The sequence below is a fragment of the Hippoglossus stenolepis genome, chromosome 3, assembly GCF_022539355.2.
Source record: "Hippoglossus stenolepis isolate QCI-W04-F060 chromosome 3, HSTE1.2, whole genome shotgun sequence".
Lineage (NCBI taxonomy): Eukaryota > Metazoa > Chordata > Actinopteri > Pleuronectiformes > Pleuronectidae > Hippoglossus > Hippoglossus stenolepis.
In genome coordinates this window covers 7,993,802-8,008,502 of record NC_061485.1, presented here as the reverse complement: position 1 = coordinate 8,008,502, position 14,701 = coordinate 7,993,802, and the positions used below count along the sequence as shown (strand labels likewise).

The following is a 14,701-nucleotide window of genomic DNA, read 5'->3' as shown; positions in this document are numbered from 1 at the left end:
TAGGTAAACTGTACGTACAAGTAATTCATACTTTTGGATGTACAGGTAATAATGGAGCCTTTCTGTTCTCTGGTACCTGCTCAGTTTGCTCCGTTCAGCTCCACCTGGGTGCATTGATTCCCATCTATCATGTGAAGAGAAGCAGAGGCCCCTTGACTGGGGGAGAGATGATTCGGGGGAGATAAAGATTTACGACAGGTGACTGTTCTGCTGCAGCGCGTCGGCCTGGAGGTCAACGACCAGACCTTGTGGGACGAAACGCGAGTCTCACATTTGTCCTGCTTAGCGCTAATAAAAAATGAAGAAGGTGACCTGAAGTATCACCCGGGATCAGACGGCAGGCGACACGCTGCCTGCAGGTGACCACAGGCCCATTTTCACCTCTGGGACATTTAGAACATTTTAACACTGACCGAGAAGAGAGGGGAGTTTTAATGTGCAGTGAATAATGCTCATCCAGCTGTTGACTCATACCAAGATGATTCTAAATCTAAATTATTTAGACAATGGAAGAGACTCTCACATTAACCAATGAGAGCTGATACAGCAAATACAATTCAACTGGGTACATCACAACTTTGTGCTTGTGTTCTTACTATTCTCCCCGTTGGTCTGTTATTATCTATTATAGTTTACTTTCTTTAGAACTTTGCTAGTTTTTGTATTTCTTGATAAAATACTAAACTTCTTGTACGGATACTTCCTTTGTGCAGCTGGAACGAAGTTGAAACGAATCGGCCTCATTGTGTTCAGCTCCTGTAAAAGTTTGACAGACAAAGTCAAATTAAGTCAGTGGTGGACAAGGTATTTAAAAACATGTACATTAAGTAAATGATGCCAAATAAGTTAAAAGTAATTGAGACTCATAACACAGAGAATCATTTTGATGCTATAGGTCCAGAGTATCGGGGGCACACATGACACATGGGTCTTCTCTTCCCCATCTCCCTCTTTATCGCTTTAATGTCTCATCAATACTGACTTGACGTTTTTGGATGGATGGATATTGGACTGGATCATGGTGGTGGATTGTGGATCATGGTCGTGGTGGCAGCTGGTCGTGGACTTTGATCACAACAAAACTGCTTGACACACAATACGCCTACTCACAATCCACCTTTACTGACAATAACTCCTCAGTTTTAATTGTGTTTTATAAACACCGGGTGGTTCTTGTGTTTTTTTTTAATGTAAGATCTTGATTTCTAAAGTAACTAAAGCTGTTGAATACATTGCGATGGAGTAAAAGTTCAATCTTTCCCAGCTAATTTATTGTGGAGTTAATTTGTAAAAACAGTTGCATGTGAATGGAAATACTCAAGAATAGTATCTTGTAATCTAATGTACTTAGTTACATATCACCTCTGCCGACAGGAAACAAACATATAATCTCACAATCTGAAATATTTGGTACCATAGAGGGAGCATCAGAAACTATATCAGTGTTTAGTCTGACACTCTGTGGCTTTCATGTGGTACTACACAAATACTGAAACTCAGGAGAATTAACCTTTCCCTATTGAAAGTCCTGTGATGGGATGGTGAGGTGTTACAGTTTCAGGATAACTGGATCCTGATACAAATCAAATGGCCATCTACTGCTGCAGGAAGAACAGAGGAAGCTGCTTTAAAACCAGTTCCACCAACAGGCAGACGACCAGTAATGTGACAGAAAGTCTAAGTTACAGAGAAGGTTTCATGTTTCTTCTAAACAGGCCAAATAGGAGATGACTCATCAAGTTTCATGCTCCACGATTAAAAGACACTTGTCCATTAAGAAATAAGCTTTTGTTATTGAATGGAAATCAAATGAATTTTTCTACAATCATTTCCGGGAAATTTTTCACACACACACACACACACACGCAGGCCAGTCCCGCCTCACACACGTCTGCGACCTGGAGAGAAAACATAGTGATGACAAAACAGAGGAAACTCTGCAAGGTGGAGCTCAGACAGGTATGTGTGTGTGTGTGTGTGTGTGTGTGTGGTAAATGATTAACAACTTTAAAGGTGAAGACACTGATGAACTGATATGGTTTATTAATAAGGGCTTTTAACCTTTGCTTTATAGAAAACATGAAACTACTGATAGCAGAGCGGAGTTATGAGCTCCAAATGAGGGGAAATCCACAGTAAACTGAACGTGTCTGGGTTGTGGACGTGCTGGTTGTGAAAAAACAAATATGAAGACGTCACCTGACGCCTGAAGAACTTTTAAACTGTTGGAATTGGACATGTGTATCATTAGTCCCTGCAGTATGTAGGCTACTGCATTACCTCACGTCCCTGTATTATTACACACCTGTGTACTGCACGTACAACCTGGGTCCCACAAAAGGTTCTCAAGATAATTTAAGGAGATAAAAGAGAAATAAATTCAAACTTTTTAATAATTCTTGTTTAAAACATTCCTGGATCATTTTTTAACCTTTTTCGTGTTTCTTAAATTATTGCAATAAATACTATATATAAATTAAAAAAGAGTAAGTGTTTTGATGATAACCTCTGTCTACATTTTTTTCCCACAACCTAAAATACTAAAAAAGGCGTTGGTCACATGTTTCCACTCTGATAGGAAACCCTTTTTTACTTCCTCTACATTCAGAGCAGTAAGAGTGAAACCACAAACAAGTCACGTCAGAGTCCCACAGAAAGCAGGAAGACAGGTGTAATGCTTCCCCGCACCCTCCTCCCCCTTTCTCTGCCTGCAGGTACGGATCAGGCTGCGTGTCCTTACATGGTGAGCAGGTTTGTTCACAGTGGAGCTTCACTCCAGAACAGAGACGACACCTTTCATATGAACCTCGAGCTGCTGACAGTCCCACACAGTGTGCTTCACCTCTGTGACTACTGACACGGATCTCTACCACATCTCTGACCATGACTGAGACCAGGTGAGTTCACTTTATCCTCATTCTGCAGCTTTAAGTGGACCGAACAACAGCCGTCGCCATGACGCCCTCTTGTTTTTACTGTTCCTCTTTTTCCCTTTTGACTTTTTACAGCGTTAGAAAACGTCTCTACTTTTCTGCAGGGACAGCTTCATAGTCTTAGTATTAGAATAGAATAAAGGTAAATAAGTCAAGTTGACTCAATATTTATTTATTTACCTCTATTATGTAACTCAAACATGAGATGTTTATCCATAAATGGACAGAGAATCAACTGTTTTAATGATTTGAAAACTGATTACTTGTTAAAAAAAATGATTTGTTGGTTTCCTGCTTGTGAAATGTTACATGTTTTGGTGGTTTACTGAGTCATTTCAATATCGTGTGTGACTGTTGAAGGCAAACAAGTCATTTGAATAGGTCAACATAGGTTTCGGACATTTTGTGATGAATGTTATTCACTGTTTACATGTATATAATAGTTTAAGTTAAGTTAAATGATGTTATTGATTTGATTAAAAGTAAATAATAGGTTATGGGAAATAATTAATACCTGATTAAGCTTAGGGCTGCGTCTAATGTTTTTTTCCGAACTGAATAAACTGACAAGAATCTTCTTTAATAACTAATCTTGTACAATTGAATGTACAAGTTGTACAAGAATAGTGAAAAATGCCCATTGCTCTTTTCAAAAACCTTAATTCTTATTTATGGCAACCAACCCTCTAACACCCAAAGTTCAGTTCAGTTTATTTTAAGACAATAAAAGCGAGCAGTCTCTGCCAAGGCCCAACAGTCCAAATTGCACACACTCATAAATATCAATTAAATATGAGAGATTGCTTAATCAAGATCCATGAATTATTCCCTCGGGCAGCAGTGTACATTTTTAAAAACGCAATGTTACAGAAAGTGTAAACCTTTCTTGACCAATGTCCCACCCTCCCGCCGTGGAAATGTTTCTTTGTTTAATTAAACAAACGGCGATGAGTGAAAAGCAGTAAATCTTTATAACGGAGGACGGAAGCATAAGCATAGTTGAAAGTTGTGTTTTATAGAATAACTCAGACATTTTCTGTTGTTTGACTGAGCGATAAATCGACTGTTACAGAGCTGAAGACCTCCTACAGAATTATGACTGAAAGTGCCAGAAGTTCAATGCAAAACAATGTAGTTGTTGTGGTCAACTGGACCAAACACAGCAGGAACTTAATGAATGATAACTAAGAAACTATTGTGTGTGATGTTGTTTCCTTCTTCCACAGTCTCCCCACCATGGAAACACATACATACAAACAAGGGCTCAATAACGGCCAGCTGATCTTTGTGCCTCACAAGGACACGATCCGTCTGCTGGAGGTTTTCGTCAAGCGCAGCCTCAGCGTCAACGATGGGTCGCTGTCGAGTAAGAGGAATCAGAGGAAAGAAAAGTGGGTGACAAAAAAAGAGAGACGGCACTCCAGCGACCCGTCCCTTCACTCGGCCGACGGATTTAGCAAAATTGGGACCTTTTCTCCAGTCGGACCCTTCACCGCTCTGCCTGACACGTTTCCCAAAGAACCAGAGAAACGGAAGAAAAGGTCAAAGAAGAACAAGAAATCCTCGTTTTGGAAAAACATAGTGGGCTTTTTTTCTGGGAAGAACAGCGAGGATAAAGATGAGGAGCAGGAGAGCGCTACAGAGCCGTCCAGGGACTCCATGCTGGAGCCGGCCTCCGAGGCTGCGATCACCTGCCTGCCCACAGCTCCAGCTGCTTCACTGAAGAAGTCCTCAAGGACAAAGTCCTTAAGAAGAAGGTTCTCGAGGAGGCGCATGTCTCTGATAAAACCAAACAGGCCTGGGAAAGATCTCATCGCTGCTGACATCAGTGACTTTGAAGGTAAACTTCAGGATTCAATGGATAAATGAACTGTTTGTGTTTGATAGAAGAAAAGACTAATTTTACTCATCAGTGTTTTGGGGATTAGAAGAAATCTGGGATGAATAACTGAGTGTTGCTTTGCAGCTGTGACGAGCGTGGAGCCGACGGAATCGTACTACGAGAAGGTGTCGGAGGAACTGGAAAAGATTGTCCTGGAGGTGAAAGACAAAGAGGAAGATCGGGCTCTGTCAAATGGTGAGAAACTGTTTCTCTTTACTCTCATGAAACCACCAGTAAAGTGTGGAAAATGTCACAATCAACTAGTTCCTCTGCTTGATTTAGTTTGTGACAGTTTTGTGGAATTTCTTATCCTCCTGTCTTCACTCTGATTTGCATTTTTGCAGGTTGCACATTATTCTCCCTCAAAATTAGATGAATATCCACTCATTAATTTAATTACATAGCTAAAACTTTATTATAACAATAGATTCTGGTATCATGAGTTGTTCTAAACGTTAATTACACTTTCTCCTCCCTCTGTTTTGTCTCAGAGGAAGTGATCAACAGGATCATTGCTTTGACAAAGGAGGAGGGTGACGCCATAGACAACAAGGTTGGTACACGCTTCTGTTGTTGAGTTAACTGCAGGTTTATAAGTTCTTATTGTCTGGTTGTTTGTAAAATAATGCTTTTAATAAATTAATCAGATCAAAGTTAGGTCTCATGTATTTTTAACAGTTTTCTAAGCATCTTGCAAAGCTCCAGGAAAACAGTTTGCTGTAGTAATAACAGAAGTGAAAGTTTTAAAAAGAGCATGTGAAAAGGTTAAGAGAGGAAAACTGAAAGTGCTGCTGTGCAAAACCAAACACAGCATGTCATGTGACTGCTGCTCTGCATTCATCCCTGTTAAAACAACTGTGAGGCTGCAACAATTTGTCAACACAGAACCAACAACTTTTGAAAATTTAATATTTTATCAAAACTGAATATACGTGTCTGCACCAAGTTACAAAAAAATCACAAATCTGCAACCTGGTCCCGATCCACAACAAAGTTGTATTTATTCTTTCTTGACCCCACACTTTATCCTTCCACTAAATTTCATGGTCATCTGTCAGTTTTTGCGTAATCCTACTAACAAATGCAGATAAAAACCTCCTTGGCAGAGGACAAAACAATCAATTTGATGACATCCTCTTGGGATTTAATAGATTTTTCACCATAGATATATTAATTATGAAAAAAAGATCTGCAGATTGATCAATAGTGAAAGAAAAAGCATGTTATTGGCGTATTTAAATGTATGATTGTGAAATGCTGCTGCAAAGTGCTGACAAACATCATTGAAGCATTGAGCTGGAATGTTCTTGGTGTCATGTGATGAGTCATCATCTTCATTTAACCTGTTTACTACTGGAAAAATTACAAAACTTTACAGGCACAATAATGTTTTTACTCTCACCATAAATGTTTATGAGCAGTGGCAATATGCTGGATTTACTGACGGCTGTGTTCCCCTCACCTCCTCCAGATGAGGGATAACCCCACCCTGAACAACTTCTTCCAGGGGATGTCCTATTCTTCCTTCCAGATACTGGCCGACGCTTATCTGAAGAAGGAGACAACGCCCACCCACAGTCCTCCCACCCTGCTGCCGACAGCGCCCGAGCTGATCAACCTGGCCTTCACGCTCGACTTCACGGCCATGGTGGCCGGGCTCTCCAGACAGGACACAAGTTACATTACAAGACTGGGGAACCGCTATCTACAGGACAGATTCGAATACAATCAGGTGAGAGTCTGAGATGTAAGGAAATGGAGGAGAGGACGAAGCTAAACATTAGAAAGTAGATAACTGTAATGATGTTTTGATATTTTTTCAAAGAGGACATCCAGTATTTGTCAATCTGAGCCCTATGTGTAAATGAATGGTTCTTAATCACAACACATTTCGTGGAGTCACAGTTGAATAAATAGTAGCCACAATCTACTGGACGGATTCATTCACACACATTTATAGGCATCAGGCCAAGGGTGAAAAATACCAGAATTCCCCTCTAACCCATGTGACCAGTCGCAGAGGAGGTATTAAAACTCTTGTTCTCTTTTTGCAGGCGTGTACAGATCATCCATGGTCCGACACTGACGACTGAAACTCAAGAACATAACCACACTTCAGCTCGTGGCTCGAGGACGTGTTGCAAGCATCACTTCCCTTTACAAACTTTTTAAAAAAAGAAGAGCCTCTTGGCAAAACTTTTGAATCCACGCACAAGCGCAAATACTTTCCGTTTTCAAACTGAAACTGTTTTTGTACGTGACAACCCTTACGCAACAAGCAGTTGAGCGGCTTTGGAACATTTCAGCTTGTGTTTTTCCAAGATGAAGAAGTGTTGACTCAAAGCTTCCACCTGTCGGCTCTGTCCCAGAACACGCTGCAGTATTTCCCCATCACGGAGGAACACGGTTCTTCTGTAATGACACTAAAGATGTGATGCTCAAATCAAACATTCAATAACAATAAGTTTCTGCACATTGATTTCGTGATCATCCAAATGAGCAATTTGAGAACTGTTCATGTACATAAGCTGGACCCGTCTGTGCAATATGTTTTTACATTTCTAGGATTTAGGTAAAGTGTATTTAATTAAGCTCAACTACAATGTGAAATAACTGTTAATGTTTGTTGATATGAGTGCTGGCATTCATATTAAACAATAGCTTTTAGTGTAAATTTACTTTTTGTCCTCCTTGTCACACTTTATTCTTTGGTAATTGAACTTTTCCTCTCCATACCCGTGGTGAACTTCTTAACACAGGCCTCAGTGATGCAATATCTCATCCTCACCTCATCAGATAAAAGCGCAATCTTTATTCTCCAGAAATCGAAGAGAAGATGTTATCTAATGGAATGAGTGGTGTCAGACAGCTGAAGGCGAATCTGGGGTTTGGACTTGTTCAGAATCCAAAGCTTTCTGGAGCTCGAAAGTAAAATGTGTCCTTATCTGAGGTCAGGACCCCCCACCATGGTTTGCAAGATACATTTCAAAGCTCATAAAACCAAAAACTTTTCCCTCAATTTTTCTCTTTTCTTGGTTAATTGCTGCATATGTTTTACGTCCATGTGTATTTTGAACGCAATATCTGAAGAACCCCTTGAGGGAATTTCATCAAATTTGGTTCAAACATTCAGTTGGACTCAATTATGAACTGATTTGAATTTAGTGGTCAAAGTCACAGTGAAGTTATGTGCAACAAGCTTTTGGTCATTTGAACTCAACATCTCAGGAATGCTTTCAGAGAATCCTTTCAAATGTTCACTTAGACTCACGGATGATCTGAGTAGATTTCTGTGTTCAGGGGTCATGGTGGCATCACATGAGTCTCAAAAAAATAATGTGGACTGTCACTGCACTGGTTGGTGGAGGCACCCAACCGCAGGGTGGTAATTCTAGTTTGCGTCATGTTTTCTGGTAGAATTCTGTAACTAGTACCAGGGCTCACAAACCACCCGAGCATAGTTTTAAGACGTAAGCACCTTAAAGGTTAGGAAACGCTGCTATTTTAGAAATAGGTAGGAAACCGGGCGTGGAGATATTAGAGCAGTTAACACAACTATGGTTCTGCCACACCCCTGTCGTCTTGGAGCGTTCATCCTGACAAGCACAGACAACAGCCTGCAGCACGAGAAAGTACATCCATGCAAGAACTTCCACTGAAATCATTAAGCCATGCAACCACATGCAGATTGTGTGTTGATCAGTGTTTTGAAATAAATAGAGGACATGAAGTAAAAATGGCATCATTCACATGCATTTAGAATATTGCGGGCGTTGTGAACAACTTATATAATAGACTCCTGGTGTCAAGGCTGACAGATAACTATGGGATGGAATGTGACAGTGTGTCTCACCTGTGGAACAGGTTTCTCTGCGGGCAGGGGACCTTTCAGACTAGACACAGGACCGCCTGAAGGTCTTATCAGATCTAATGTGTTCACACAGGATCTTTGTGCAGCGCGGTGCAATGCAACACAACACATACACTCATTGAACCAGTGAGAAGAGGCAGGCAGAGGAAACCAGTTAATGATCACAGCAGGCCAGTTAATCTGACTGGTGTAAATAATAACAATAATAATAATACACTGAATGTAAATGGTCCTTTTCACAGCATAGAACGCAGCTCAAGGGTCTTTACATAAAACAGAATCTTAAAACAGAACAAGTTGAACCGAGAAACCAAATCATTCCAGAAAAGAAAACGAGAATGACACAGTAGAGCACAAACCTCAGCCAAGGCCCAACAGACCCCTTATGAAACCACTTTTAAATTCACTAGAAACGGATTCTATTTAAATCTGCGACAAATCGCACACATTCATAAATATCTGTCCCCTAAAATATGGGGAATTATTCTCAGAGGCATCAATGGAAAAGTCCAGTAGATCTTGTGTCATCTTTCTTACAAACCATCCCAACACACTGACAGCTTGGTGGAGGTAAAATATTCTCTTAATTAATTTTCCTCTGAGTGGGGGTGACGTCTAAAGCACTTGCTCATTGGTCCCAACCCACAGTGCTGGGTGGCAGGAAACAAATCAGGTCGGGTTTGTTTTGAGGATTACCAACGAAGGGTTCGGTGATTAAACGAGCTGCTGGGAAATCAGAGCTGAATTCAAATGAAATTACAAAAGATGAATTGTGATTTGATTGATGAGTCACGTCTCAATGTACAAACACTGAGTCAGCTTCAGACTGACACACAGTCCTGACTCACTGCAGAAAAGCACAGGAGTCAATCTATTCAAGGCGTTTGTTTAGCACCGCATCACAACATACATTATGTCAGAGCACTTTACACAGTGACGTCGAAGCCGGGCAATACTGGCAAGAGGAACTCAACAGGTCTCAGTGAGAAAAAGAAAGGGGAGAGAAGAGGGAAAGAACAGGAAGTGTTGCATAACCATCGTATTAAAGCACCGTCAGGTATAATGAGAACGATAATAGTGGTGGTTATAGATGTAATGATGTTAGTAATGATAGTAGCAAGAATAATGCAGCACCAGTTTAATGAGTAGTAGTTTAATGATGACAGTAAAAGTAATATTTGAGTAGATCTGGATCCTTCACATAAAAAGTTCTGTTTCACCCTAAAGTCTCTGTAAACACCAGGATTGCACATGGCAAACATTAACACTTGGTAAAAATGTGGACCAGATAAACAGGTTTATCTGGGTCAAACTTTCATAAACCCTCGTCTAAAAAACTGTGACCTCTTTGTCAATAGACATTTTTCTTCGAAAGGCTGGGAACATCTGATTCTGTGAACTGACAGCGAGATGTTAGCATTTACCGACACAACTGTAAAAGATTCAAGTAGAGAAATCTAAAAACCATTCAAATATAGGCCGGGTTTAACGTGTTTTCAGGTCACATAAAAATACAGACCGTTACCACAACTACCAAACCTTTACTGAGGTTGTTCACTACATGAAGTAACAGCTGACACTCAGTCAAGTGTGAAGTGACGGCAGGTTCCAAATCTGTTTTCAGGTTTGGCGATGAGTCTTCCTTTGTGTTTGGATCATTGCTTTGCCCCTTTAAGCCCGTGGCATCATGTGACTCAGGAATCTGAGCAGCAGCAGGACAGACTGACCACATGCTGGGTCTGGATTGCCCAATCGTGACGGGTTGTCCTGTCTGGACTATTTCTAGCAACGAGCTTTCAACATCTCGGCACTGAGGGCCAGACAGGTTTATTTCTAGAACACTTACTGGTAATTTCACCGAGTGTATTTCACTTATGCACAGTCATAATTTGTAAGATCTACTTAAAACCAATAAAAAGGACAAAAACACAACGTGATTTGTGTAAACCTTTTACATTTTTATTGCTTTTTAAACGCGGAGAAGGCAGTTTAATCAAAGAGTCCAAAGCCCATGTCTTCATCTGACTCTTCAGATTCCTCTTTCTTCTCTTCCTTTTTCTCTTCCACTGGAAAACAAGGCAGAAAAAGAAAAGAGTCAATACTCCAGAAAACAGCAGCAGCACTTTTCAGGAGCGACGATATTCAGTTTTATCTTGTTATCAAAAACTCATTCTCAAAAAATCTTTTTTTCATAGCTTAAGACAAGACAGCATTAATGTCATTTAACCCCAACAACATATATATATATATTGAATATAATTTGTTTTGAATATCTTTTTCTTAAATTTTAAGTTTTCATTGCCTAAAACTAGACTTAATAATTATATCTTTCTTTGAAGATAAAAAATAAAAAGCCCAAACCTTTAGTCAACTAAAACTAAACTAAAAAGGACATTTGGCTCAGGGCAGCTGACTAAATTAAATAATTTGAGAGCGCATCATCATAATGTGTAATACTGAAATTAACTATGTCAAATAATCCTACAGGAGCTGAAAAACATGAATTTAAGCTGAGAATGTAATATACAGTATATATATATTCTTACCAACAGCAGGCGCAGCCCCAGCTCCGGGGGCCCCGGTGGCAGCGGCAGCGGCAGTGGCAGCAGCAGCCGGAGCCGCCGTAGCACCACCTGCTGGTACAGAGGCTAACTTTGAGAGGCCTGTGGAAAAAGGAGAGAAATACATTTTTTAGTCATCTTCAATTTACAAAAACTTGAAATCTTTAGCCGTTTTAATTCAGGGTCTTTTACCTGAGTTCATGACTTCATTGAGATCTTTTCCATTGAGCTCAGTAATGACCTGCCGACAAAAATACAAGTATAACTTCAGATACAGAACATCTTCACTGTACAAGAATCAGTCCGGATTTTTAAAAAACTGCTTAAATATAATTTTGACTGATGTACCTTGTTCAAGCGTTGATCATCGGCTTCGATTCCCACGCTGCCCAAGATGGCCTTGATGTCCTTTGCGGAGGGGCTGGTGTTTCCACCGAGCACAGCCAGGAGGTAAGCGGCCACGTAACGCATTCTGCATCGACAGAAGAGAAACAGGGGACAGGTGAATAATGTGTGACTGCAAAAATGAAAAGACAGAATGATGCCACACGTCTCAACTTTTGTGTTTTAACCTTCAGGAGCCTTGTTTTTCAGTCTTTAAGTTCAGGCTGAGTTTACCAGCGTCTAAAATAAATATGTCCATAATTATTAGTTGAGCATCTGATATTAATCAGCAGCCGTATTGATAATCAATTAATGATTTTCAAGGGCTAAATTGTCACGTTGCCACTCCCCACTTTTCAAATCACTTAAATAACAAGGATTAGCTGCTAATCTATTTCTAACCTGAATATCTTTGGGTTTTTGAGTCTTGGATAAAGTCAACAAGCATCATGAAAATGTTTCTGGACACTTTAATGAAGCAAAAAGATGATATTAATAATCAGTGAGAAGAAGATTAATTTATTTAAATGATTTTGTCAGATATTAATTTTAAAAAAAAGATGCTTTCCTTTAACATGTACCACATGAAAGTATATTCAAGCGTTTTTCAACATTTTCTGACAATATAATTCAACAATAACTTATGTTTAGCAGCAGCGATATGCATTTTAGTTGCTGGGGAGGGCGATTCTTTTAATTTACTCAGCTAATAACTATTCACGTAAAAAAACAAATTCACACCATTTGTTTTGTGCAACAACAGAAAACAACTGTTAAAAAATAGAAATGTGAACGGAGATTAGGTTTCTGCAAAACAATATTTTATTTAATGAAATAATTTCAGCTCTAAATGTGGTATCGACAAGAGCATAGGAGTTTTTAACATATCTATTTATAGTATCTGAAGGACTCCATATAAAACATCCTGTCATTCGCAAATGTCCACAATCACCACTAGGGGGGGTTGACAACTGCTTGTCCATTTTAGCAGGTTTGTTGTTTACCTTCAACCATCACATAATAACAATGTGATGTACACACACACACCGAGTACACACTGTTATACACAAGTATTACTATGATGAGTACTATCAAACTACTGTGTTGATCTTGCAGGGAGGACACATTTAGCCTTAGCTAGCGTTAGCTTGGGAGGAGACAGTTAGCCTTCGCTAGCGTTAGCTGTGGTTGTCTGTGGACGAGACGATGTTAAACTTCGGTCCCACGCGGACCTGAAGACGATGATATGAGGGTACGTGTTTGTATTTAACGGTGTGCGGACGATGAAGCGGCGGCTCCTCCAGCAGAGACACACCCGGTTAGCGGTGACACATCGGGGCCGACAGAGGCAGCATGGCGGCCGCTGTCAGTCTGCCCGTGTGTCCGCCATTAAGGCTCCTCGGCTCCGGCTGCGTCACTCCCAGTAAAAAAACCCGCACAGCAGCTCGTGTCGCATCGTAAACAACGTGAATAACAGAATAATGGAGACACGCGTGGGTTTTTTTTCTCGTTCACTTACTTTAAGTCTAAACAGACACGAAACGTGGGTCACGCCAGGAACTGTGGGAGAAGGAAGGGGGCGGTGCCAGGAAAGTGTAGAAAGAAGAACGGAGAGCTGCGATTTCATTGGTCCGTTCGGGGGGGTGACAGGCGCCTACGTCATCACTTCAGCAACCAGGCTTTTATTTTGTTGTGCCATAAAAACATCAACATCCAAGAAAGTTATATATATATTATCTGGGACATTTATATAATTTTATTTATTCTAGTTGAGCACTTAAGTCAAAGAAACACCATATGTTACTGATGATGACTGTGTAGAGTGTCAACACTAAGTGACCCCAAATATAAGAAAAGAAATACATTAAAAAAAACATCAACTACATGTTGTTTTTCTTCTTCTTTATCATCTATTAATATGCAAAACCTACATTTCACTTCATTTATTGTTTTATCATTTCGTGAAGCACTTTGTAACTTAATTGAAAAAGTACTCCACAAATAAAGCTTATTGTTATTGTTATTAGCAAACATTGTAGTGCCACATATTATTCATGTGTTGACCTCAGTAAAGTTCGGTAGGATTTGGTGGATTTATTGTCCAACTGATTATTTTTTGAAATACTAAACACGAATGTTCAAATATTCTCAATCCCCTATAACTCAGGATATAAATTTGAGGAAATTTACCAATCGTTTTTGGATTTATAACAGATAAATAAATAAAACAACAACAGAGTCTCAATTTAGAGGATTTTCATTTGTTCACAAACAACTAAAGAAGGCCTCACTTGCACCAGACATTGAGGACATCTCACACATCTTAATTCCATCAATTCAAGTGGAAATAATGAATAAATTATTTGAGGCCTAATGTTTCAGGCTTAATCGCATTACTGAGGTCATTTTCAAATCATCATTAAGCTAATGGGAAGTTGCTTTTTTCCCTGTTGTTTTGGGAGTTTTCGAGCAATATGAATATGAATATTTCAACTTTAATTTGTCACAATTAATATTTGCATGAAATATCATGATGAAGATCGGGATAAATCAATTATCATATGGACAGAAAATAATCTGTTTTAACTATTTTCATAAAAATGTCTCAAATGGCAAAAAAAGACATTGGACAAGTTTGATCAATATATGATTAAGTTTATCAGTAACTCAGAGACCAGTAAAATAATCCAGTGTGACTGATGGGCTGTTGTGCTTTCATGTGCTTAAGTAAATGATATCTAGTAAGAACCACGTCGCTCAAAAATAAAGTTGAAGTGAAGCACGTAATAAAAATAATCAAAATACATTAAAAGTGTGTGGTTAATGATTAAAGTTGATTGAGTTTGGTAAAACATTGTATTTCCCCTTTAAGTTAACACTCTATTGTCCATTCACATGGAAAACCTTTTGCATCACATGCTGTAACTAACTGACATTCTCGACCTGCTCTGATACTAATTTGAAATTAAATTGTATTTAATAGAGAAAAATGTATGAAACATTTCTAAAAGTACCATAACATGCACAAAGAAGCACAAAGAAGCACAAGTGGAAGTGGAGATGCCACAAA

The 14,701-nt window shown here is 39.4% G+C and overlaps 2 protein-coding genes across 3 annotated transcripts; one reads left to right on the top strand and one right to left on the bottom strand.

Annotated features, from left to right (window-relative positions):
* Positions 1–2,618: 2,618 nt before the first annotated feature.
* Positions 2,619–7,493, top strand: LOC118103018. The gene is made up of 6 exons (XM_035149673.1): positions 2,619–2,897; positions 4,160–4,773; positions 4,900–5,010; positions 5,307–5,368; positions 6,287–6,547; positions 6,870–7,493. Exons 1-6 carry the CDS (start codon positions 2,884–2,886, stop codon positions 6,906–6,908), a joined length of 1,101 nt encoding a protein of 366 aa, XP_035005564.1. The 5' UTR covers positions 2,619–2,883; the 3' UTR covers positions 6,909–7,493.
* A 3,130-nt stretch (positions 7,494–10,623) lies between these two features.
* On the bottom strand, positions 10,624–13,303 carry rplp2 (ribosomal protein, large P2). 2 transcript variants are annotated; one of them, XM_035153075.2, is made up of 6 exons: positions 13,151–13,254; positions 11,820–11,871; positions 11,596–11,719; positions 11,440–11,488; positions 11,233–11,349; positions 10,624–10,752 (listed from the first exon to the last, which is right to left on the bottom strand). In XM_035153075.2, the coding sequence occupies exons 3-6, from the start codon at positions 11,716–11,718 to the stop codon at positions 10,676–10,678; spliced, it is 366 nt and encodes a 121-aa protein (XP_035008966.1). In that variant the 5' UTR covers position 11,719; positions 11,820–11,871; positions 13,151–13,254; the 3' UTR covers positions 10,624–10,675. The 2 variants fall into 2 exon arrangements, with proteins under 2 accessions (XP_035008966.1, XP_035008965.1); XM_035153074.2 differs by lacking the exon at positions 11,820–11,871 and having other exon boundaries at positions 13,151–13,303.
* Positions 13,304–14,701: the final 1,398 nt, after the last annotated feature.